Source organism: Erinaceus europaeus, chromosome 7 (assembly GCF_950295315.1).
Source record: "Erinaceus europaeus chromosome 7, mEriEur2.1, whole genome shotgun sequence".
NCBI lineage: Eukaryota > Metazoa > Chordata > Mammalia > Eulipotyphla > Erinaceidae > Erinaceus > Erinaceus europaeus.
Genome location: NC_080168.1, coordinates 107,789,159 through 107,815,685, shown reverse-complemented (window position 1 = coordinate 107,815,685; position 26,527 = coordinate 107,789,159). Strand labels below are relative to the sequence as shown.

The following is a 26,527-nucleotide window of genomic DNA, read 5'->3' as shown; positions in this document are numbered from 1 at the left end:
AGCTAGAAGCTATTATATGATGACCTCGCTTCAACCTCATCCTCACCTGTGTATTCAAATAACCACACCCACCATCCCAGCCCTTCTTAGTCTCATTTACACTAGCCATCAAGGAATCAGGTAGTCTGAAAGGGAGTTGGGCCCCTTAGGAGGTGTTATGTGAGCAGAGTGCACTGTACTGGAGAGTAGTTCTACCCTATTTTGCCTGGTGAGGCTTTGAGGCCAAGGTTTTATGATGAGACCCTGGAAAGGAGCTAAGTTCTCTGGTGCTGGCCCATCACTGGAACAGAGGAAGCTCTTCTTCTCAGATGCAGTTATGCAAGGCTGGGGCAGACATCGGAAATTCAGCTAAGGATCCCTTGGCCCTTCCTAATATTAAAGCCAGAGGTTGTGCTGAAAAGGAAAAAATACAAAACAGAATCCATCCCTGTCCCACCCTGTCCATGTCCCCACAGTAGGAACAGCAAAAAGAAAAGTCTTTTTAAGTTTTTTTTTTCTCTTTCATTTCTTAAAAATAAAAAAGTGAAAATAAGTTAAATTGCCAACAATATGGCCGGGCTGGAAAAGTAGAACAGCCGTATCCAGGCCACTCTACACAAAAAAATAAAAAACAAAATCATGTGGGAGGGAAGGAAGGATATAACAAACAACAATGACCAAAGGCAATGATCAAAAATAACCAGCTACAATCTCAGGGCTGGGAGGGGAGGGGTCTATGGAATTATTCTGGCCCATGCTATGAGAGGCAGTGCCTACCCAATTTTAGCCAAAGCCAGCTCTACTTCTTGCAGAGCATGTCAATCCCGACAAGACTAGCCCGCTGCCTTCACCATCATTCCCGAATTGTGAGTAAAGGGTAGAAAAGAGCTCATCTAGAATTTCAGCATCCCAACCTGCATACCTGCAGGTCCAATGGGAACCTGCATCTGTGAGGTGAGCTACATAGGGTATTGCTTGGCACAGAAGTCCAGTCTCCCCCTAAGGGTCTTCAGTGAGGGCCAATTACTGGCTTCCCTATTTATTTCTAGCATTTTGGCTCCACCCTCACAATTTCTTTAGGATGTCAGCTGCCCTTAAGAGACAACAGAGCTGCCTGATCTGACTCCCTGGTTTTGGAGGAGGAAACAGAGATTCCTCATTCAACCCTAATCCTCCATAGAAAATGAGTATGTTTGTGCTTTCTGAAAACAGGGACTGGGCAGGGAAACACGGAACAGTGTGGGGTGGGTCTCTCCCAACCAGGTTGCAAATTTAGACATCCCAGGAAGAAATTCGGCAAAAAGGGAAGGAATCTAGGATTCCCACCTGAAAGGCCCAGGGCCCTTCAATGCCAGAAGAATAGGGCGCTATGTAGCCTCAGTGTAAGCCACAATATTAAGGATAATGGGGAGGACCTGGCCCAGCTGCTGGAGTGATAGGATTTTCTGATTTCCACCTCTTCCTGATAGCCCACTGAGATTTCTTATATCTCTTCCACGCCATGTGCAAAGATCATGACAAGCCCCGGTTCCTGCACCATGTCATCACCCATGTGCTGGTTCTCACAGGCCATCACAACCACAGCCTGCTTGCCAGGGATGCGTTTGGCCACGTAGTTCTCATAGTAGCGCCGGTTCATCTGTCTTGTCTCTAGTGTGGCCAACCCCTGGGGCCAGCTCCGCTCATGGGCATTTTCGATCAGCTCGTTGACAATTGAGGCAGGACAGCCACTCTCCACCAAGGAGCGCTTGATTACAGCCTGGAGCACGGCATCTGGGGTTGAGATCATTCCTCCCCAACGGGTCACTCTTGCTGGCTGTAGGGAGTTCACCCACCTGTGAGGAGGGGGTGGAGATGGTCAATTCAGCTCATCCCCTTCTCTACAGTAGCTTTTCTTTATCTTAATGGAATTAAAAAAAATTATTTATTCTCTTTTGTTGCCCTTGTTTTATTGTTGTAGTTATTATTATTATTGATGTCGTCATTGGATAGGACAGAGAGAAATGGAGAGAGGAGGGGAAGACAGAGAGGGGGAGAGAAAGACAGACACCTGCAGACCTGCTTCACCACTTGTCAAGTGACCCCCCTGCAGGTGGGGAGCGGGGGCTTGAAATGGAATCCTTACGCCCGTCCTTCCGCTTTGCATCATGTGTGCTTAACCTGCTGCACTACCGCCCACCCTTCCCTCTTTTTTAAGTGCATTTTTATACCCTTCCTTGATTAGTAATTCTCTCTCCTTTACTGAAAATTACTTCGACAGGTTCAATAAATTCCATTTGTTCTTGGCCCTGCTATCACTTCACATCCCTTAGTGAAGGACTTTGTAAATGATGGGCACTGATTATTTGAAGCCTGGGTGAACTTCCTCTCTCACCCACGCAAATGAATGTGGGCTCCTGTATTGGGGCTGAAGATTATCCTCTCTACCAAAGCATCTAAAAAGCAGTGGCTCAACCCAGCCTTCCTATTATTCCCTCTGCCACAACCTCTCTTCAGGACTCAGTGGCAGCACATAAAGTGAGGGTTTCCATGTCTTGAATGACACCCACTCTAGGATCTCGTTGTATTCAATTGTCTCCTCCAGGTTCTGAAGGTTGGGGTTGACACTGCGGATTGCACGCATGTAAGCCTTTAGCAGCTGGATATCTCGCTTCTGTAGAAGAAAAAGAGAAACTGGAACAGGACAAGGCAGACAGCAAAGGATAAAAGATTATCTAAGAATGAGGGTGACGAGAGCTCTGTGGAGCCAGTCTATGCATCATGAAAACAGGGATGTGACTGTCCAGTGTCAGCAGCACACCTTCACGCAGTCATTTGCTAAACGTTAGGAGAGGGGCCAGGAGGTGGCGCACCTGGTTAAGCGCACGCATTACAGTGCACAAGGACCCAGGTTCAAGCCCCTAGTCCCCACCTGCAGGGGGAAAGCTTCATGAGTGGTAAGCAGGACTGCAGGTGTCTCTCTCTCCCTCTCCTCTCAATTTCTCTCTGTCTCTATCCAATAATAAAGAAATAAATTTTTAAAAAATGAAAAAAAAATTTTTAATTAAAAAAAAAAAACATTAGGAGAATGGCACTGATGGGATGAAGGACTGTGAAAAGCACAACAATCTTACTCCCTGTCAAGCCAAAGGCACTTGCATGGGGACAAGCTCTCCATGACATTTTGGGCCCTACCTGCTCCGCCAGTTGGTGCTTGTGTTCAGCTGAGGTCTTCTCCAGCTCTGCAATCCGCGTCTGCTGCTGCTGGACCACTGAGCGCAGGTGTTTAATGCAGTTGTGGGTTGGCAGTTCATCTTTGGGCATCTCCAGGCTGCCATCCAAGGTGGGAAAAGAACAGAATAGGAGTGATCAATGGGACATGTGGACAAAAGCAGAAAACTGCTGAGGGTTTTTTTTTTTTTTTCCTACTCCAAGTTTCTTATCTTTTTAAAGATTTAAAAAAATATATTATTTACAGGGCAGGAGTAGATAGCATAATGGTTATTCAAACAGACTCAAGCCTAAGGCTCCAAAGTCCCAGGTTCAGTCCCCTGCACCACCATAAACCAGAGCTGATCAGTGCTCTGGTATAAAAAATATATATATATTTACTTATTATTAGACAGAGAAATTGGGGGGGCAGAGGAAGAGACAGAATGGTACCTGCAGCACTGCTTCACCACTTGTGACGCTTTATCCCTGTAGGTGGGGACCAGGGGCGTGAGCCTGCATCCTTGTGCACTGTAATGTGTATGCTACCACCTGCCCCCTAAAGATTTACCTTTTTAAAAAATATTTATTGATTTATTCCATTTTATTGCCCTTATTTTATTGTTGTAGTTATTATTGTTGTTGTTATTGATGTCATCGTTAGATAGGACAGAGAGAAATGGAGAGAGGAGGGGAAGATAGAGAAAGGGAGAGAAAGACACCTACAGACCTGCTTCACCGCCTGTGAAGCGACTCCCCTGCAGGTGGGGAGCCGGGGGCTCGAACTGGGATCCTTAAGCCGGTCCTTGCGCTTTGCACCGTGTGCTTAACCCACTGAGCTATAATCAAACTCCCCCCTAAAGATTTATCTTCCATCTCCACCTGCAGGCATCTTTTTTTCTCCCCTTCCTTCTAGATATGTGTCTAATTAAAAAATTAATTAATTAAATACCTGCACCATATGCTTTTTTCAAAAATATATATAGTTAAAATTTTTTTTATATTTTATTTTTCCCTTTTGTTGCCCTTGTTTTTTATTGTTGTAGTTATTGTTGTTACTGATGACATTTGTTGTTGGATAGGACAGAGAAAAATGGAGAGAGGAGGAAAAGACAGAGAGGGGGAGAGAAAGATAGACACCTGCAGACCTGCTTCACCACTTGTGAAGCGACTCCCCTGCGGGTGGGGAGCCAGGGGCTCGGACCGGGATCCTTAACACCGGTCATTGTGCTTTCTGCCATGTCCACTTAACCTGCTGTGCTATCGTCCGACTCTCTCAAAAATATTTTAATTAATTTATTAGATAGAGACAGCTAGAAATCAAGAGGGAAGGGAATGATAGAGAAGGAGAGAGACAGAGATACCTGCAGCACTGCTTTACCACTTGCAAAGCATCCCCCTGCAGATGAGGAATGGGGGCTCGAACCCAAGTCCTTGCACATTGTAACATGTGAGTTCAACCAGGTACACCACCACCCGGCCCCACACTGTATTTCAAGATTTTTTTTTACCTTCAGGATTGTTGCTGTGGCTTGGTGCCTGCACTAGGAATACACTGCTCCTGGCAGCCATTTTTTGTTGTTGTTGCTGGGTGGGATTGAGAGAAATTGAGAGAGACGGGGAAGATAGAGAGCAAAAGAAAGACAGAAGATACCTTCAGATCTGCTTCACTGCTTGCCTGCTTGTGAAGTGACCCTCCTGCCAGTGGGGAGCCGGGGGCTCAAAGTGGAATCCTTGTGCTCGTCCCTGCACTTTGCACTATGTGCACTTAAGCCAGTGCACCACTGCCTAGTCCCTCTCAAAAGCATCTTATCATTTAAAAATGATAAATAAGGGAGTCGGGTGGTTGCGCAGTGGGTTAAGCACAGGTGGCGCAAAGCGCAAGGACTGGCATGAGGGTCCCGGTTTGAGCCAACAGCTTCCCACCTGCAGGGGAGTCGCTTCACAGGCGGTGAAGCAGGTCTGCAGGTATCTGTCTTTCTCTTCCCCTCTTTGTCTTCCCCTTCCTCTCTCCATTTCTCTCTGTCCTGTCCAACAACGACGACATCAACAACAATAATAACTACAAGGGCAACAAAAAGGAAATAAATAAATAAAAGGGAACTGTATGGAATTACACCCTTGTTATCTTAAATCTTGCTAATTATTATAAAGTCACTAGCAAAGATAAAAAAAAGCATTATAAATTAAAATAAATAAAATGTTTATCTTTCACTTACTCACACAAGGAGAGAGAGAGAGAGAACTAAATTAGCACTGTGGCATACATGATGCCTGGGGTTGAATGTGGGACCGCATACCGTGAAGTCTGATGCTCTACCCATTGAATAACTCCCAGGACATTCCTACCATATATTTTCATTTTCATCATAACCACTCTACTTTTACCACTCTAGGCCAATTTTTTCACACAGAAAGAGAAAGACACAGGTTTGAGCCCCCAGTCCCCACCTGCAGGGGGAAAGCTTTGCAAGTGATGAAGCAGTGCTGCAGGTGTCTCTCTGTTGCTCTGCCTATTACCCCTTCCTTCCCGATTTCTGGCTGTCTCTATCCAATACGTAAATAAAGATAATTAAACGATAAAAGAAAGATATACCACAACCCCATCACCGAAGCTCCTCTCAGTGTTGTAGGGGTAAGGGGGTTGAGCTTCGGTCATGCACATGGCAAAACATGCACATTCTCAGGGAAGCTGTCTCACCAAACCTCCTACCTGAAATTTCTTTTTTTTTTTTTTAATTTTTTAAATATTTATTTTTTCTTTTGTTGCCCTTGTTTTTTTTATTTATTTATTGTTGTTGTAGTTATTATTTTTGTTGTTATTGATGTCGTCGCTGCTGGATAGGACAGAGAGAAATGGAGAGATGAGGGGAAGACAGAGGGGGGGAGAGAAAGACAGACACCTGCAGACCTGCTTCACTGCCTGTGAAGTGACTCCCTTGCAGGTGGGGAGCCAGGGGCTCGAACCAGGATCCTTATGCCAGTCTTTGCGCTTTGCGCCACCTGCACTACCGCCCGACTCCCCTACCTGAAATTTCTAACATTCTTTCCTCTACTTCCCTCCCACCTTGCTCTCTCATTTAATTAATTAACAACAACAGCAATAACAACAACAATAATAACTACAACAATAAAACAATAAAGGCAACAAAAGTGAATAAATATTTTTTAAATATCTAAAAAAAAAAAAAGAAGAAGAAGAAATGGGGGCTGGGCGGTAGCGTAGCAAGTTAAGCACACATGGCACAAAGCGCAAGAACAGGATCCAGGTTGGGGCCTGCAGCTCCCCATTTGTGATACCAGGGATTGAACTTAGGACCTCATGCTTGAGAGTTCAATGCTCTACCCATTGTCCATCTCCTGGACCACCATTCACTGACTTCTAACATTTAGATTTTCCTTTGGTATGTTTGTTGTGTGAAGTTGGAGGCCTCACTCCTGTGAGATTTCATCTGTCTGGACTGCTTTTTCATTCAGAGAGACATCACAGCACAACACTGCCACTGTGGTGCTCTGGCTTGAATCAAGGCCAGCTGCATGACAAGGTACACACCCTACCTGATGACCTACCTTTCTGGTTATTTCCTTCCTGTTTAACTCTTTTCGTTCCTTCCACATAGGTCCCCCTTCAACCCTTTGCTATCTACTCTCTCTGGGATGGGGTTCTTTAGCTCTCCAACATAAGGATTTTTACTTTTTTATTTTTCATTATATCTATTTATTTATTAGATAGAAACAGCCAGAAATTGAGAGGAAAGGCAGATAGAGAGGGAGAGAAGCGGAGAGACACCTGCAGTGCTGCTTCACCTCTTGTGAAGCTCTCCCCTCCAAGTGGGGACCGGTAGCTTGAAGCTGGGTCCTTGCACATTGTAACATGTGCACTCAGCCAGGTGCACCACCACCCAGATCCCCAACGTAGCTTTTATTTACCACACGCCTCTCCTTTCTGCCTGTGTATGTATCCCTCTGAGAAGCCTCAGATGCACAGCCCTATCAGTCTTGAATCAAATTTCATGCCCCGAAGGAAGGAAGGAAAAAACAAAACAGGCACAAGAAAACACAAGAAGATTGGAAATAAGAACCACCGATCTGACAAACAAAAGCAATACTGAGCTGGAAGGGAAGATTAAAGTAAATCAGTCTTTAGAATTACCACAACGGTCGCTCAATCACTGCTTCCCTTTTATCAAAGTGAGAGAAAACAGATCAGAGTTGGAAGAACAGCACAGAAGTGACTTCTCCAGGCAGGGAGGGAGATCAAGAGCACACCTGCACCTTGCCTACACACACGAGGCTGAAGAGCTGGAAGATGAGCTTCAGCTGATGAGTGTGGGGGATCCAGACACAGATATATAAGCGGGAAGGCCCCTATCTGAGTGGGGCAGAAGAATGGAAGGAATCTCACCCGCAGCCCTGTTCACAGGTCACAGGCCGTTTTGGGTTGTGCTCACAGTCGCTGAGGTGAGACATGAGGTTGTCAAGCCGAACAACAGCACTGCAGCCAAACACAGCGTTGTCGCAGGCAATCTGCAGCTTTGACAACATGTTCCGCATGATCCGAGGTACTGGGCGCAGGTGGGCAACCGTCACAACGCTACGGTCCACTGGACATGTCTGCTGCTGAGAGAACCACTGGGTGATGCAGGCATTGCAGAAAGCATGCTCACAATGAGGGGCCTAGAAGGAAAGGTAGGGCAGAAGGAGCAGAAGAGAATTAGCCAGAGCTAAGAGCCTAGATTTTACTCCACAAAGCCAATCAAGTCTTGAGCAGCTTCAAGGACCAGAGGAGCACGGGGTCAAGGCAAAGTACAGATGTGCTACAGGCAAGGCACCAACCAGGACCAACAGGTTTGATGTTTCCTGTGCTTGAAATTACAAATGGATTATGAGATAAGACAAATAAGTAAAAGGTTATATAACAATATGAGTTATAAATAATGTCTCAGGACAATAGAAGATGACACGAGGTAGTCAATTATTGCATATACAATAATTGCCAAAGAATTCCAGAGGAGGGTGAGACCTTTCGATGCTGGGTCAATCAGGGCAGATACTTATGAAGACAATCTGATACAGATTTTGAGTGAGTGGAGAGCAGGAAGACAGATTTAATGAAACAACTTGAATACATGGAAACAAAACAAAATGAGATTCCTGATGAGAAGTTAAGGCTCCTCTCTGTGTGGCCCCAAGTTTATTCTTATGTGTACTGACCCAGGTAAGCCCTAAAGCCCAGTGGTGACATTCACCCTCCAAAACAGGGCCACTTTTTCCACAGAATCAAGTTCTTTTCACCTCCAGAAATTTTCTATTTCAGTATAACTTTCCTGACAACTAAGGTAACTACTAAAGTCATCCCTCAACATAAAAGGATTCCAGGGCCTGTGAAGACACTCTTATTTGATATCTATTATGAGACAAACAGCAGATACCTAGTGGATGTTGACATATGAAATCATTGGAGTATCTACTTCATCCCAAATAGTTTAGTAAGTACTTAAGATGTCGAAGTGGAGCATAGCCTTGGAGGTAGTACAGTAGATAAGAAATTGGAACTTTCAAGCGTGAGGTCCTGAGTTTGATCCCCAGCATTACATATCTGTCTGGTTCTCTCTCCCCTCAACTCTCTCTCGCAGGGATAGAGACTAGCCCTCACACCACACTGAAGGAAACTCCAGTGTTGTGGTAGCTGTTCACATTCTACCTCTATCAAAAATATGACAGATTTAAATAAATGCATAAATCTCTTAAAAATCAAATTGGACTGGGTCAACAGCAATAATGGTTGCAAAACAGCTTTCATGCCTGAGGCCCTGAGGTCCCAGGTTCAGTCCCCATTACCACCATAAGTCAGAGCTGCCAGGACTCTAGTTAAAAATAATAGAGAAATTAAAAAATAAATAATAATAGGAGCCAGGCAGTGGTGCATCTGGTAGAACACACATGTTACTATGCTCAAGCCTTCAGTTCCCACTCCAGTCCCTGCAGAGGGAAAGCTTTACAAGTGGTGAAGCAGGGCGCTTCAGGTGTCTCTCTTTCTCTCCCTTTCTCTGTCCTATCAAGTAAAAAAGAAAACAAACAAACAAGACTGTAAGGAGCAGTGGATTTGTTGTGCAGGCATTATGCCCAATGATAATCCTGGTGGTAATAATAATAATAATAAATTTAATCCAAGTGGGGAGACATTCAGGCCAGTGAGATAGCTCACAACTCAGGTTCAAGCCTACTCACCATAATACTGGAGGAAGTTTTCTCTCTTCCTATCTTTTTTTTTAATTATCTTTTTTTTATATTTATTTATTTTCCCTTTTGTTGCCCTTTTTTTTTTTTTATTGTTGTAGTTATTCTTGCTGCTGTTGTTGTCGTTGTTGGATAGGACAGAGAGAAATGGAGAGAGGAGGGGAAGACAGAGAGGAGGAAGAGAAACAGACACCTGCAGACCTGCTTCACTGCCTGTGAAGTGACTCCCCTGCAGGTGGGGAGCCGGGGGCTCGAACAGAGATCCTTACGCCGGTCCTTGTGATTTGCGCCATGTGCGCTTAACCCACTGCGCTACCCCCCGACTCCCTCTTCCTCTATCTTTGCTTCTTTTTAAATTTATATATTTTTATTTATTTATTCTTATTATTGGATAGAGACAGAGAAATTGAGAGGAGAGGGAGATAGAGAGGGAGAGAGACAGAGAGATACCTGCAGCTTTACTTCACCACTCGTGAAGCTTTCCCCCTATAGGTGGGGACCAGGGGCTTGAACACGGGTCCCTGCACATTGTAATGTGTGTGCTTAATCAGGTTTGCCACCACTTGCCCCCTACCTTTCCTCCACCCCACCCCCAATCTTCTCTTCTATCTGAAATGGTATGCTGGAGTAGAGAAGCCCATATAGGGGGAAAAAAAAGGTGAGGGGAGAGATAGCTCTCCTGGTAGAACACCTGGATCACCATGCACAACCCAGATTCAAGCCACTGGTGTATCACATGGGAGTAATACGGCAGCGGGGGAATCTTTGATGCTATATCTGTCTATCTGAAAAAGGCAGCCCACAGAATTCACATATTCACAAGGCCCAGGTGTGCCAATAAATAAGTAAGTAAGTAAAAAAATAAGGGGTGGAGGAGGCTACAGAATATCACCAAGTAGGACACATGCCTTCCCATGCATGCACGGCCCAGATTCAAACCCAGCACCACATGGCACCAACCATGGATGGTGGTGTGGTGCTATGGTATCTCGTTGGTCCACATAAAACTAAAGAGAAGGGCTAAGAGACAGCATAATGATTATGAAAAACTTTAATGCCTGAGGCTCTGAGGTCCAAGGTTCAATACCCAGCACCACTATAAGCTGGTCAACGTTCTTGCTTTTCTGTCTTTCTCTCTGTATTGCACACTCATGAAAAACTAAATATAAAGTATTTTTTAAAAATAAAAGGGATGGGCAGGGGTAGATAGCATAATGGTTATGCAAAGACACTCTCATGCCTGAGGCTCTGAGGTTCCAGGTTCAATCCCCCACACCACCATAAGCCAAAGCTGAGCAGTGCTCTGGTACAAAATAAATAAATAAAAATAAATAGGGAGTTGGATGGTAGCCCAGTGGGTTAAGTACATGTGGCACGAAGCGCAAGGACTGGCCTAAGGATCCCGGTCCGAGGCCTGGCTCCCCACCTGCAGGAGGAGTCACTTCACAGTTGGTGAAGCAGGTCTGCAGCTGCCTCTTTTTCTCTCCCCCCCCCCCCCGTCTTCCCCTCCTCTCTCCATTTCTCTCTGTCCTATCCAACAACGATGACATCAATAACAATAAAAAAGCAGATAATAAAAAATAAAAATAAAATTTAAAAAACCTGCTACAACGGGGCCAGGTGGTAGTGCACCTGGTAAGCACACGTATTACAATACGCAAGGCCCAGGTTCAAGCCCCTGGTCCCCACCTGCAGGAGGAAAGCTTTGCGAGTGATAGTGTTGCAGGCAGGTGTCTCTCTGTCTCTCTCCCTCTCTATCTCCCTCTTATCTAGCTGTCTCTATCCAATAAAGATAATAAAAAAAGTTAAAAAAAAGAGGACAACAAAAGGAAATAAATAAATATTTATAAATAAATGAAATAAAACAAAATAAAATGGGATAGGGCTGAGTGGTGGTGCTTCCAGACCAAGTGACCATGTACCAGGACCTGTGTTCAAGCTCCCGGTCCCCACCTGAAAGGGGGAAGCTTCACAAGTGGTTAAGCAGGTCTGTAGGTGTCTATCTTTCTCTTATCTTCTCTATCCTCCCTCTCCTCCCCTATCAATTTCTTTCTGTTCTATCAAATATATATATATAAAAAAGCCACTGGGAGTATTCATAGTGCTGGCACCAAGCCCCAATGATAACCCTGGTGGCAACAACAAAAATAAAATAAACAAAAAATAAAAGAGGGTTCAGATGGTGGCACAAATGGTTAAGAACACACAGTACAGTGCACAAGGGCCCAGGTTCAAGCCCCTGGTCCCCACCTGCAAGGGGGAAGCTTTACAAGTGTTGAAGCAGGGCTGCAGGTGTCTCTCTGTCTCTCTCCTTTCCTATCTCCCCTACCCTCTCAATTTCTCTCTGTCTCTATCCAATAATAAGTAAATAAAAATGAAAAAAGTTTTTTTTAATTAAATAAATAAAAGTGAGGGCAGAGGTAGATAGCATAATGTTTATGCAAAGAGACTCTCATGCCTGAGGCTCTGAAGTTCCAGATTCAATCCCTGTACCACCATAAACCAGAGCTGAGCAGTGCTCCGGTTAAAAAAATAAAATAAGTAAGTAAATAAAAATCACAGGGAAAAAGTGTGCTAGGAACACAGCAGTCATACATATGTGACACTATGGTTGGCAAAAAGATAAAAGTAAGAGCCTTAAAAAAATCAAGAGTGGGGAGTTGGGCAGTAACAAAGTAGGTTAAGCGCATGTGGCACAAAGCACAAGGACCAGCATAAGGATCAAGGTTCGAGCCCCCAGCTCTCCACCTGCAGAGGAGTCATTTCACAAGTGGTGAAGCAGGTCTGCAGGTGTCTGTCTTTCTCTCCCCCTCTGTCTTCCCCTTCTCTCTCCATTTCTCTCTGTCCTATCCAGCAACGACGACAACAATAACTACAACAATAAAACAAGGGCAACAAAAGGGAATATTAAAAAAAAAAAAATCAAGAGTGGGGAGTCAGGCAGTAGTGCAGCAGGTTAAGCACAGGTGGTGCAAAGTGCAAGGATCAGCACAAGGATCTCAGTTTGAGGCCCCAGCTCCCCACCTGCAGGGGAGTTGCTTCATAATCGGTGAAATAGGTCTGCAGGCGTCTATCTTTCTCTCCCCTTTTCTGTCCTCCCCTCCTCTCTCCATTTCTCTCTGTCCTATTCAACAACAATGACATCGATAATAACAATAATAAAACAAGGGCAACAAAAGGGAATAAATAAATAAATGTTAAAAAAAATCAAGAGTGGGGGCCAGGTGGTAGTTCACTGGGTTAGGCGCACATAATGCCAAGTGCAAGGGCTGGTGCAAGGATCCTGGTTCGAGCCCCCAGGTCCCCACTTGCCGGGGGTCCATCTTTCTTTCCCCTCTCTGTCTTCCTCTTCTCTCTCCATTTCTCTCTGTCCTATCCAACAATAATAGTAACAATGGAACAAACGATAGCCACATGGAGCCCCAGTAATACCCCTGGAGGCAAAAATATATTAATAGATAGGTAGATAGGTAGAGATCTGGGAGATGGCTCAGTGAATAAAAGCATTGAACTCTCAAACACGAGGTCTTGAGTTCAATCACAAACAGCACACGTACAAGAGTAATGTCTGGTTCTTTTTTTCTCTCTCTCTCTCTCTTATCTTTCTCATTAATAAATAAATAAAATCTTTAAAATAAATATAGTGTAGTGGATTCTGCATCCCTAGCATGGGCATTCTACTCTTAAATACATGTGTAGTAACATGGCATGAGAGCTGCCTGGCCTACTCCTTAGAAGGAAAGCCCTGGAGGTGGCAGGGGTAGTTTCTGATTTAGACAATCGCCAACTATAACTGACATCTTTCCATGTGACTCACCTCACGTGGCAGTGCTACAAAACAGCCAAGGCCCTGCCTGGGTGGAGAGGGAACTGATAAACCTCCTGACCTCCTGGCACCACCAGGCTATCTTGCTTCACACCCAGTCAATTTGCTGCTGCTTTTTTCTTCTCCTCCCTCTCCTTCTTCTTCATTTATTGGGAGTCAGGTGGTAGTGCAGCGGGTTAAGCACAAGTGGCGCAGAGCACAAAGACTGGCTTAATTAAGGGTCCCAGATCAAACCCCGGCTCCCCACCTGCAGAGGAGTCGCTTCACAGGCGGTGAAGCAGGTCTGTGGGTGTCTGTCTCTCTCTCTCCCCCTCTCTATCTTCCCCTCCTCTCTCCATTTCTCTCTGTCCTATCTCGCAACTATGACCTCAATAACAATAATAACAACAACAAAACACAGGTAACAAAAGGGAATAAATATTTTACAAAGTTTTAAAAATGTTATATATCATAGAGACAGTGAGCCATTGAGAGGGAAGGAGGAGATAAAGAGGGACAGGGACATCTGCAGCACTGCTTCACCTCTCATGAAACTTCCTCTCTGCAGGTAGGGGCCGATCTGCTTTCAATGGCAACAGGCCGCAAAGGCCTGGACAGGGGACAGCTTTGGACCAGCTGCCAGTGGAATGTGGACTGATTTTCATTTGGCTCAAACATCTATACCCTTTCAGTAACTAAAAACTGGAGAACAATGGCTGGGGAAGTGGCTCAACATGTACAGAGCACTGGGCTTTCATTCCCAAGATTCCTAGTGCTCTGGCTTTTCTGTCTCTAATGTGAAACTATCTCGTATATAATAAATAAAAGCTTACACACACACACACACACACACACACACACACACACACACACACACACTCACACACACACTCACACACACACAGAATAAAACAAATCCAAAGGATGGATAGGAACCCCTCTATCCAAGTAGGGACAAACAGGCACTTAATAGATGTTGATGTATGAATGGCAAGCAATGAATGAGGAAGAACTATGAGAAGACACTGGCTGTATCCTGGCTTGGAAAATCAGGCTGTCTCTTACTAGTCAGCAGTAACAGAAGGCTAACTGGAATTAACAGAGTGAAGGCAAGCGAGACCACAAAGGATGATGTACCATGAATACAACTGTTGAGAAGTCCTCATTTGTCCGGTTTCAGGAGCTTCCCCTGACACTTAGCCCAGGAAGATATAATGGATTCTGGCCTGGCAAAGCTGGTAGAGAAATGAGCCACCAAGGTGGCAGCTTTCACATCAAAATGCAGATTATTTTTAAAATTGTTTGCTTTTAGTACGTCCCAGGAAAACAGGTCTGCACACACAGCTCTCCACTTTCTACGTTAGGCAGTAGCCAGCAGCAGAGGCCTCCAGGGACTACCCAAAACATGAAATAATCACAGAGCAGAGACCTTAACAGGAAAGTCCCAAAGTTCAAGTATGGGCAGGTAAGTGGGATCTAGGCAGAACCCTTGGGAAAGAAAGGAAGTTTCCGAGAAACCTCAGGAGAAAGTCTGAACCACAGGAATTATATGGTACCCATTCTTGAAAGATTCTAAGAGGTTCTCTTGTTAATAGTGTAGTGCTTCTCTGGATAAACTTCTATTCTGTGTGTGCAGAAGGTGAGAAGTCAGAACACAGTGACTTCCCCATTGATCCCATAACCTAGGAATATTTTCTACCAGCTCCACTGCTAACTGTTGCCCCACCTGCCATTAGGACAACTCACCTGGACTGGCTCCTCCAAAACTCCACTGCAAATAGGACAGATAAGGTCTTCATCAACATCCCCCTGGAAACGGGTTACATCATACCCCATGTCTCATCACTGAAACCCAGATCCTGGAAAAACAGCAGAAGAAAAAAGCCCATTCAAAAGAATACTACAAATATGTACTAACTCGAACGTAGTACCAAGAGTAATCTGTCTGCCAAAAAAGTACTTCCACTACACTCTCCTGAGTTCTCTACCCAAAACACACACACAGTCTCCTGTAAGATAGTCATGAGTGGGGGGATTAACACAAGTCACTTAATTCTACTAGGAGAAGACATTACATAACCATATATTTAAAATACAAAGTGAGGGGGCCAGGCAGGAGCACAGCGTATTAAGTGCTCATGGCGCTAAGTGCAAAGACCAGTGTTAAGAATCCCTATTTGGGAGTCCGGCAGTAGTGCAGCGGGTTAAGTGCAGGTGGCACCGGGCGCAAGGACTGGAGTAAAGATCCCGGTTCGAGCTCCCAGCTTCCCACCTGCAGGGGCATCGCTTCACAAGCGGCGAAGCAGGTCTGCAGGTGTCTTTCTCTCCCCTTCTCTGTCCTTCCTTCCTCTCTCCATTTCTCTCTGTCCTGTCTGACAATGACGACATCTACAACAGTAAAACAACAAGGGCAACAAAAGGACAAAAAGGAGTAAATAAATAAAAATAAATGCTTTTTTTTTAAAAAAAAGGGGGGGTAGATAGCATAATGGTTATGCAAACAGACTCTCATGCCTGAGGCTTCATCAAGTCCTAGGTTCAATCACCCGCACCACCATAAGCCAGAGCTGAGCAGTGCTCTGAAAAAAAAAAACTCCCTATTCAAGCCCCAGGCTCCTACTGGTGTCTGTCTTTCTCTCTCCCTCTCTCTTTCCCTTCTCTCTCAATTTCTCTCTGTCCTATCCAGCAATAACAATAATAACTAGGGCAACAACAACAACAACAACAAAAAAGTCTCTAGGAGCAGTGGATTTGTAGTGTAGGCACAGAGCCAAAGTGATAACCCTAGAGGCAAAAAAAAAAAAAAAAAATACAAAGTGAGTAGCCTGGAAGGTGGCAAAGTGGATAAAGCAATGAACTCTCAAGCGTGAGCTCCTGAGTTTGATCCCCAGTGTCACATGCGTGACAGTGATGCTCTGGTTCTCCCTTCCCCCTTAAGTAAATATGTTATTAAAAAAAAAAAAATACAAAGTAGGAGGGATGGGCAGGTAGCACAAAACGATTTTCAGGCCTGAGACACCAAAGGTCCTTGGTTCAATCCCCAGTACCACCATAAGCCAGAGCAGAGCACTGTTTTGGTAAAAATAAACAAGTAAATAAATAAGGGTCGTGGGGTGGGTGGTGGTGCACCTGGTTAAATGCACAAGTTACCATGTGCAAGGATCCAAGTTCAAGCCCTCATTCCTACCTGTGGAACTACAAAGATGGTGGAGCAATGCTTTGATGTCTGTTTTGCAATCTCTCACATATATTAAAATAAAAACTGGGCCAGGGAGGTGGCTCAACAGTAGAGTGTCTGTCTCACATGAGTGAGTTCCTGAGTTCAATTTCAAGCACAACAACAGAGAGAGATGAAGGGAGGGTAAAAAAGAGAGAGAGAGAGAGAGAGATGGAGAGAGCAAGCAGCTAAGGAAGTGACTCTGGGATAGAAGACAAATTCCATGTGCCAGAATAATGCTTGCCCCCAACTTGTGTTAATAAATAAAATCTATTAAAAACAAACATTAGGGCTGAGGGGAGAACATAATAGTTATGTAAAGAGACTTTCATGATTGAAGCTCCAAGGTTCCAGGTTCAATTCCCAGCACCACTGTCAGCCAGAGCTGAGAAGTGCTCTGGTCTCTCTCCTTCTGTATCTCTCTCATTAAAATAAATACTTTTAGGGAGTCAGGCGGTAGTGAAGCAGGTTAAGTGCACTTGGCGCAAAGCGCAAGGACTGGCGTGAGGATCTCAGTTCGAGCCCCCGGATCCCCAACTACAGGAGAGTTGCTTCACAAGCGGTGAAACAGGTCTGTAGGTGTCTATCTTTCTCTCCCCCTCTCTGTCTTCCCCTTCTCTCTCCATTTCTCTCTGTCCTATCCAACAACAACGACATCAATAGTAACAACAACAATAATAACTACAATTATAAAACAACAAGGGCAACAAAAGGGAATAAAATATTTTTTTAAATCTTTAAAAAAATTTTAAACTTTAAAAAAAATTTATTTTATATTTATTTATTTATTCCCTTTTGTTGCCCTTGTTGTTTTATTGTTGTACTTATTCTTGTTGTTGTCGTTGGATAGGAACAGAGAGAAATGGAGAGGGGAGGGGAAGACAGAGAGGGGGATAGACACCTGCAGACGTGCTTCACCACCTATGAAGTGATTCCCTTGCAGGTGGGGAGCCGGGGGCTTGAACAAGGATCCTTACATGGGTTCTTGAGATTTGCACCACATGCAAATATATAAATCTTATTTAAAAAGAGAGACAGTGGTCCAGGAAATAGCGCCGTGGATAAAGCTTTGGACTCTCAAGCATGAGGTCCTGTGTTCAATCCCTGGCAGCACATGTACCAGAGTGATGTCTGGTTCTTTCTCTCTCTCCTCCTATCTTTCTCATTAATAAATAAATAGTAAAAAACAAACAAACAAACAAAAAACAGGGGTTGGGCAGTAGCGCAGGGGGTTAAACACACGTGGCACAAAGCGCAAGGTCCAGCTTAAGGATCCTGGTTCGAGCCCTAGCTCTCCACCTGCAGGGGAGTCGCTTCACAAGCGGTGAAGCAGGTCTGCAGATGTCAGTCTTTCTCTCCCCGTCTTCCCCTCCTCTCTCAATTTCTCTCTGTCCTATCCAATAACGAACGACATCGACATCAACAACAATAATAATAACCACAATAAGGGCAACAAAAGGGGGAGAAAAAGGCCTCCAGGAGCAGTGAATTCATGATACAGGCAATGAGCCCCAGCAATAACCAGAGAAATAGTATAATTCGTAGAGCAGGGGACCTGCATGCCTCGGGCTCTCAGTGGGACTGCCATCACACCATGTACTAGAATGGTGCTCTGGCTTCTGTCTCTTATACAAAATTACTTTCGGGAGCTGGGCGGTAGCCCAGCGGGTTAAGCACACGTGACACAAAGAGCAAGGACCTGAGTAAGGATCCCGGTTTGAGGCCCGGCTCCCCACCGTCAGGGGGGTCGCTTCACAAGCGGTGAAGCAGGTCAGGCGGTAGCATAGCGGGTTAAGCGTACGTGGCGCAAAGCACAAGGACCAGCATAAAGACCCCGGTTTAAACCCCCGACTCCCCAGGTTTCACAAGAGGTGAAGCAGGTCTGCAGGTGTCTTTGTCTTCCCCTCTTCTCTCCATTTCTCTTTGTCCTATCCAACAACGACAATATTTTATCCAATAAAATAATAATGTCTGGAGCACTACTACGTGCTAGACACTGTTCTAAGCATTTAATGCATATAATTCTTACAACAATGCTTTGAAGTCAGTATTATCATTATCCATACCTTATAGATGAGTAACAAGCACAAAAGTTACAAAGTTTGTCCAAGTCATATAGCTAAAAATGTGCTGAAGGGGGACACAGGTGGCTTACTATCTAGAGCGCACAAGTTACCATGTTTTGCTCTCTATGCCTCACTGCATTTTCATTTGAAACCAAGGCTTCTAATACTGTCTTGAGAAGAAAAGTCTAGGCAGGGTGGTGGTGTCACACCTGGTAGAATGCACACATTACCATACAGGACTTCTGTTCAAGCCTACAGTCCCCACTTGCCGGGGAAAGTTTCACAAGTGTTGGGAACAGTGCTGTAGCTGTCTCTTCCACCTCTGTTGCTTTTTCCTGCTAGCCCCCTATCTTTAACATTCTATTAAAAAAAAAAAAGTGGTCTGGGAGATGGCGCAGTGATAAGGCTTTGGATTCTCAAGCATGAGGTCCTGAGTTCGATCCCCGACAGCACATGTGCCAGAGTGAAGTCTGGTTCTTTCTCCTATCTTTCTCATTAATAAATAAATAATTTAAGAAAAAAAGAGAGGGGGAAGGAGGATGGGAAGGGGAGGGCTACCAGGTATGGTGGAATCATGCAAGTACTGAGCACTAGTGGCACATAAAAAAAAAAAAGTGCTGAAAACTTAACAGGATCTCAGGAAATCCCACACCTTTAAAATAAACAGCACAGAGGCGGGTCAGGTGGTAGCGCAGCGGGTTAAGTGCACATGGTACAAAGCGCAAGGACCAGCTTAAGGAGCCTCACTCCCCACCTGCAGGGGAGTTGCTTCACAGGTGGTGAAGCAGGTCTGCAGGTGTCTTTCTTTCTCTCCCTTTCTCTGTCTTCCCCTCCTCTATTTCTCTTTGTCCTATCCAACAACGAACAACATCAACATCAATAATAATAACCACAACAAGGCTACAACAAGGGCAATAATAGGGGGGAAAAAAAGGCCTCCAGGAGCGGTGGATTCATGGTGCAGGCACCAAGCCCCAGCAATAACCCTGGAGGCAAATAAATAAATAAATAAACAGCACAGAAACTGCCTCACTTGGTGCACAGACAGCCAGAGGGTGTGGAAAGTCAGTGTTTAGGAGCCTCAAGTTTCCCACTATGGAGCTGGAGTTTTCCAAACTCTGTAGATGTGTTGAACATTATTCTGTCAAACCCTCTCCTTAGGTATTTTCCCATTTTAAAAAGGTCTACAGAAAGGTGGTCTCCACCCTTCTATAACTATATCCCTTCAGGGGCGCAGCCTCAAGAATCATGGGCAAACTTAGATTTCTAATCTGACCAGGGTATTCCCTCTGAATCATCTATGAGTAACAAACATTGGTTCTATACAAGTCTGGATGAGGGCTGGGTGGTGGCACACCTGGTTGAGCACAGGTATTACAAGTCTGGAAGACAGCTTCTTTTAAAAAAAAAAAATTTATTTATTTATTAATGAGAAAGATAGGAGGAGAAAGAGAAAGAGCCAGACGTAATCACTCTGGTACATGTGCTGCTGGGGATTGAATTCAGGACCTTATGGTTGAGAGTCTAGTTCCTTAGCCACTGTACCACCTCCTGGACCACAGAAGACAGCTTCTTGCCTTGCCCCTGGGCAGACAGTCACAATGACAGGTGCGGCTCAATGGATATTTTCTTCTATTCTCCAACTTTTTTTTTTTTTTAACCAGAGCACTGCTCAGCTCTGATTTATAGTAGTAGGGGATTGAACCTGGGACTTTGGAGCCTCAGGCATGAGAGTCTATTTGCATAACTGTTATGCTATCTACCCCTGCCCATATTTCTTCTATTCTCTAAAACTAACCTCCACTCTGGAGCTATCACTACCACAGGTTATCATTCCATGGGGGAAGCCCCACCAGACCTCAGCTGTTCACTGCCCTGCAGACAGAAGCCTTAATAAAACAGAAACCATAAAGACCTCAAGAGTCACAGCCAGTGACCACAGCTACTGGAAGCAGTTTCTTGAATACTCTGCTTGGGTTGCAGCAAGGGTTCGGTTTTCACCGTTAAGATGTTTCCCTTGGCTAAAAATGCAGAGTCGTATCCGAGTTCAAAGCATCCAGCAAATAATGACAAGGAAGAGTCACCAGAAAAGGACACCTGACTTCCATGACAAATATGGGAATGCTATATTAGCTAGTGGAGCTGCTTTTTGCATTACTGTATGGGCATATACAGCAACACAAACTGGAATCGAATGGAACCTGTCTCCTGTTGGTAGAGTCACCCCAAAGGAATGGAGAGATCAGTAATCATCCCAGCAAAAATCAACTCAAAATCAATGCCAAGTGTATCCAATAAAATAAGGAAATCATTGAAATAAAATTTATTTGAAACTAAAAAAAAAAAAAAAAATGCAAGCACTCAGGCTGGCAAAATATCTCACTTGGATAGCATGCTGCTGTGCCATGTGCACAACTCAGGTTCAAGCCTGGCCCCCACCACACTGACAGAAGCTTAGATGCTATGGTCTCTTTAGCGCAGTGGGTTAAGCACACGTGGTGCAAAGTGCAAGGACTGGTGTAAGGATCCCGGTTCGAGCCCCCGGCTCCCCACCTGCAGGGGAGTCGCTTCACAGGCGGTGAAGCAGGTCTACAGGTGTCTGTCTTTCTCTCCCCCTCTCTGTCTTCCCCTCCTCTCTACATTTCTCTCTGTCCTAGCCAACAACGACGACATCAATAACAACAACAATAACTACAACAACAATTAAAAAAACAAGGGCAACAAAAGGGAAAATATATACATTAAAAGAAAAAAAAATAAAGACATTTTAAACATATAGTTTTTTTAAATGCAAGCACTCTATCAAACACCCTTCCTATGCCCTTTTCACTGTTTTCTTTGGTCTGCCTTAGAGAGTGTGTGGATCTCTCTGTGTCCACAGTGAAATCATCCATGCATAAAAGGATGCAAAAGAAAGGAGAAGGGGGAAGGATGAAAGGGAAGAAAGGAAGGGGAAGGACGGATGGGCAGGGGAGACAGCATAATGATTATATAAAGAGACTCTGATGCCTGAAGCTACAAAGTCCCAGGTTCAATCCCTTGCACTATCATAACCAGAGCAGGCTTTGGTTAAAAAAAAGGATGGGGAGTCAGGCTGTAGCACAGCGGGTTAAGCGCAGGTGGCGCAGAGCGCAAGGACCGGCGTAAGGATCCCGGTTCAAGCCCCCGGCTCTCCATCTGCAGGGGAGTCGCTTCACAGGCGGTGAAGCAGGTTTGCAGGTGTCTATCTCTCACCCTCTCTGTCTTCCCCTCCTCTCTTCATTTCTCTCTGTCCTATCCAACAACAATGACATCATCAACAACAATAATAACTACAACAATAAAAACAAGGACAACAAAAGGGAATAAATAAATATTTAAAAAAAAAAAAAAAGGATGAACAGGACAGGTGGGGGCACACCCGGTTAAGCACACATTACATTGTGCAAGGACCCAGGTTTAAGCCCCTAGTCCCCACCTACAGGGGAAAAGCTTCACAAGTGGTGAAGTAGGTATGCAGGTATCTCCTGTCTATTTCTGTCAATTTCTGTCTCTATCTGATAATAGATAAATACAATGTTTTAAAAAAAGAACAAGCAAGAAATGAAATATATCCTGGCGTGTGTGTGTGTGTGTGTGTGTGTGTGTGTGTGCGCGTGTGCGCGCCCACACATTTTATTTGTTTCTTGAGAAAGAGACACACCAGAGCAGCATTCTGGCATATGCATTGTCACAGATCTGAACTCACGCTTCTAAGTTTAGAGCTCTACTACTGCACCACCTTCCAACCAAAGACTATAAATGCTTTCAAGACACTCTACAAATTTTCTAATTCTGCTATTTTCAACATATAAAGCAAAAAAGTAAATCGGGTTAATTGTGTAATAAAAGATGCCCTGGTAGGGGCTGGACAGTGACGCACCTAGTCCACACTTACAGGGTAGAAGCTTCCTGAAAGTGAGTCGGATGGCAGAGTTAAGCGCACGTGGTTCAAAGCACAAGGACCGGCGTAAGGATCCCGGTTCGAGCCCCCGGCTCCCCACCTGCAGGGGAGTCACTTCACAGGCGGTGAAGCAGGTCTGCGGGTGTCTATTTTCATTTTTCTCTCCCCCTCTGTCTTCCCCTCCTCTCTCCATTTCTCTCTGTCCTATCCAACAATGACAACATCAATAACAACAATAACTACATCAATGAAAAACAACAAGGGCAACAAAAAGGGAATATATATACTTCCTGAGAGGTGAAATAGTGCTACAGGTCTCTCTCTCTCTCTCTCTCCCTCCCCCCCATCTCCCCTTCCCCTCTCACTTTCTCTCAATTCTAATAAAGAAATAATGCATTGGCTTTATTACTACCTAACCTTGCTTTCTTTAGACAACTCTCTTGAATCCTACCTCTCCCGTAGAGAAATCAGAAGTAAGGGAGAGATACGAAAGGAGAGAGAGAGAGAGAGAGAGAAAGGAGCCTGCAACACTGGTTCACCACTCATAAAGCTTCTCTCTACAAGTGGGAACTGAAGGCTGAAGCCTGGGCCCACGCACACCGTCATTTGTGTGCTCAACCAGGTGCACCGCCAGTCGGCCCTACCTTTCCTCTCTCTTCTTCTTTACGTGAAGAGTGAAATGCTTAGACTGAAGTCATCTCCTCCCTTATGGAACTGAGCTCTGAGGGACTCAGCTGTCACACTTCTGAGAAGAAAGGGTGAACTACAGTGTAATTTAGCTTCTCTTTAATTCCAGAATCCTGTGACCCATGCTGGAATTACCACAGATCTTAAACCTAGGCTTCTTTTTCAATTAGTTCAATTTACAAAATAATCCAGAGGACACAATATTCTTCAAGAGCTTATCTTACACCTAAAGTGAGTCTTACCAGACCTCAAAGGCCAGCAAGGATCTCCCACTTGGTTATTAATACCAAGCACCACGCTTCTATGATACCCCGTGACCATACAATAAAGATTTCATCCTTATCCTATATACACAGTTCATCTGCTAGTGGAAACATGAGAAAACAGAAAACATAATCCTTGGCCTCAAACTAAGTGTAGGCTTGAGTCAAATGAGTATAAATGACACAAAACATCCAAAGATGTGGTCTGGGAGATGGCGCAGTGATAAAGCTTTGGACTCTCAAGCAGGAGGTCCTGAGTTCGATCTCTGGCAGCACATGTACCAGAGTGATGTCTGGTTCTTTCTCTCTCCTCCTATCTTCCTCATTAATAAATATATAAAATCTTAAAAAAAAAACAAAAAAACACACATCAAAAGACAAATTTTACTAAGCAATTTATCAAGAAACCAAAGTTAACAATTAATGTAAGATCTGTAGATATATAGATAGATACATACACATACAAACAAGAACAGGCTGATGTGGAATGACTTTATGTGGAAAGGCATTTTGAAAACCAGATTTTCAAAAAGCAGAAGAAATCCAGACTGGCAAAGAAGAGAGTTAAAGTCTCCAATGGGATTCTAAATTAAGAATCTTTACCTTCCAAGTGGTGGGGGCAGGTTCCCTGTTCACAAGGCTCCAACCCCCTGATGCCTCCACTCAGCGCCACTCAGGAGACGCCCCCAGTAACCCATCTTGTTGGCTAACATCCAACTCAGTCTTCCTTCCTAGTGACAAGCTCCACCGCCAAGGGGATGAATGTGATGTCACAATCAGGAGTACTCTATTAATAGGAACAAGGAAGAAAAATGTGAGTCAGAGGAACTACCCCCACTTGGCAGTGAGACTGGACAGACTTGGAGCTGGTGGCTGGTTAGAGAGGATGTGACAACTCCACTGAGAGCTACAGGTTTCAGTGGCAGGCATCTAGGACTATCATCAAAGGAGTGAGATGACTGGCTAAGGGCATCATACTCATGGTTCAGGAGATTCAAGCATAGCTGGTCAGCAGAGAGAAAGAAACAAGAAAAAAAGCAGAGGAGAGGAGTTGAGAAAGAAAAAGGTCCTTTTATTCTGGGCACACCATATATATAACTAACATTAGTGATTCGGTGGCTACAAAATACATGAATCTGAAGCAGGGAAGTACTGCAGTGGATACTGTGCCAGACTTAGAAACATGAAATCCCAACATTGAAATCTGGCATCACATATGCCAGAGTAGTGCTCTGGTTCTCTCTTATTTTTATTTATTTTTCCTCCAGGGTTATTACTGGGGCTCAGTGCCTACATCAAGAATCCACCGCTCCTGGAGGCCATTCCCCTCCCCATTTTGTTGCTGCCCTTGTTATTATTGCCACTGATGATGATGTTGGATAGGACAGAGAGAAATGAGAGAGATGGGGAGGCGGGGAGAAAGATAAGACGCCTGCAGACATGCTTCACCACTTGTGAAGCGACTCCCCTGCAGGTAGGAGGCCTGGGGCTCAAACCAGGATCCTTGAGCCAGTCCTTGCGCTTGGCGCCACGTGTTTTTAATCTTTATTATTGGATAGAGACAGAGAAACTGAGAGGCTAGGGGTGATACAGAAACACCTGCAGCCATGCTTCACCACTTGTGCAGGTTTCCCCAGCAGATGGGGACCAGGGGCTTGAACCTGTGTCCTTGCACACTGTAATGTGTGCGCTTAGCCAGGTGCACCGCCGCCTAGCCCCTAAACAAGCGTTCAGGTGTCTTTTTCTCTCCCCTCTCAATTTCTGTTTTTATCCACTAAATAAGTTATAGAAATGAACTAATATAGGAGTTGGGCGGTAGCGCAGCGAGTTAAGCGCAGGTGGCGCAAAGCGCAAGGACCGGCTTAAGGATCCCGGTTCGAGCCCCTGGCTCCCCACCTGCAGGGGAGTCACTTCACAGGTGGTGAAGCAGGTCTGCAGGTGTCTTTCTCTCCCCCTCTCTGTCTTCCCCTCCTCTCTCCATTTCTCTGTCCTTTCCAGCAACGACGACAATAATAACTACAACAATAAAACAAGGGCAACAAAAGAGAATAAATATTTTTTTAAAAAGAGAGAATATATTTGCATAATGCAAAATCGCTTTCATGCCCGAGCCTCAAAGGTCTCAGGTTCAATCCCTGGTACCACCATAAACCTGAGTTAAGCAGTGCTCTAGTGGAGAAAATAATCTTGGGCTGGGAAGACAGCATAATGGTTATAAAAAAGACTTTCTTGGGGGTTGGGAAGTAGCGCAGGGCTTAAGCGCACGTGGCGCAAAGCACAAGGATGCGCTTAAGGATCTTGGTTGGAGCTCCGGGCTCCCCACCAGCAGGGGATTCGCTTCAGAGGCGGTGAAGCAGGTCTGCAGGTGTCCTCTTCTCCTCTCTCCATTTCTCTCTGTCCTATCTAACACGACGACATCAATAATTGCTAACACAACAATAAAAAACAAGGACAACAAGAGAAAAATAAAATATTTTTTAAAAAATTTTTAAAAAAAGAAGAGACATAGTGGGGGTTGTATTGTATTGTTAAATGGGAAACTGGGGAATGTTATGCATGTACAAAATGTTGTATTTACTGTTGAATGTAAAACATTAATTCCCCCAATAAAGAAATAAATTTAAAAAAATAAAATAAATTAAAAATAAAATAAAAATTAAAATAAAAATTAAAATTAAAAAAAAGAAGAAACCCTATAGTATTTTTTTAAAAAGCCTCCAGGAGCAGTGGATTCATGGTGCAGGCACTGAGCCCCAGGAGGGGGGGAAAAAAAGATTTTCTTGCGTGAGGCTCTGAGATTCTAGGTTCAATCCCCAAACTAAGTTGTGCTCTGATGTCTCTCTGTATCATTAAAAAACAATTTGTGGGTCGGGCGGTAACGCAGCAGGTTAAGCACACGTGGCGCATAGTGCAAGGATGTGTGTAAGCATCCGGTTTGCGTCCCAGATTCTCCACCTACAGGGGAGTCACTTCACAGGCGGTGAAGCAGGTCTGCAGGTGTCTGTCTTTTTCTCCCCCCTCTCTGTCTTCCCCCTCCTCTCTCCATTTCTCCCTGTCCTAGCCAACATGAACAACATCAACAACAATAATAACCACAACAATAAAACGACAAGGGCAACAAAAGGGGGGATAAATGGCCTCCAGTGGATTCACTGTGCA

General features: G+C 44.6%; 2 protein-coding genes and 1 pseudogene across 3 annotated transcripts in view; 1 reads left to right on the top strand and 2 right to left on the bottom strand.

Annotated features, from left to right (window-relative positions):
- Positions 1 to 479: 479 nt before the first annotated feature.
- Positions 480 to 24,187, bottom strand: RNF41 (ring finger protein 41). 2 transcript variants are annotated; one of them, XM_060195152.1, is made up of 6 exons: positions 23,972 to 24,187; positions 14,960 to 15,072; positions 7,574 to 7,845; positions 3,154 to 3,289; positions 2,529 to 2,632; positions 480 to 1,814 (listed from the first exon to the last, which is right to left on the bottom strand). In XM_060195152.1, the coding sequence occupies exons 2-6, from the start codon at positions 15,047 to 15,049 to the stop codon at positions 1,463 to 1,465; spliced, it is 954 nt and encodes a 317-aa protein (XP_060051135.1). In that variant the 5' UTR covers positions 15,050 to 15,072; positions 23,972 to 24,187; the 3' UTR covers positions 480 to 1,462. The 2 variants fall into 2 exon arrangements, with proteins under 2 accessions (XP_060051135.1, XP_060051136.1); XM_060195153.1 differs by lacking the exon at positions 14,960 to 15,072.
- Positions 20,475 to 20,822, top strand: LOC132539308 (cytochrome c oxidase subunit 7B, mitochondrial-like; annotated as a pseudogene).
- Positions 24,188 to 24,284: 97 nt separating the features above from the next.
- The window catches only part of LOC132539351 (serine/threonine-protein phosphatase 6 regulatory ankyrin repeat subunit C-like), a 9,835-nt gene continuing 7,592 nt past the window's right edge, over positions 24,285 to 26,527 (bottom strand). Inside the window, exon 10 of the mRNA XM_060193524.1 lies at positions 24,285 to 24,304. Within this exon, the coding sequence (XP_060049507.1) occupies positions 24,285 to 24,304 (20 nt within the window). The remainder of the gene's footprint in view (positions 24,305 to 26,527) is intronic.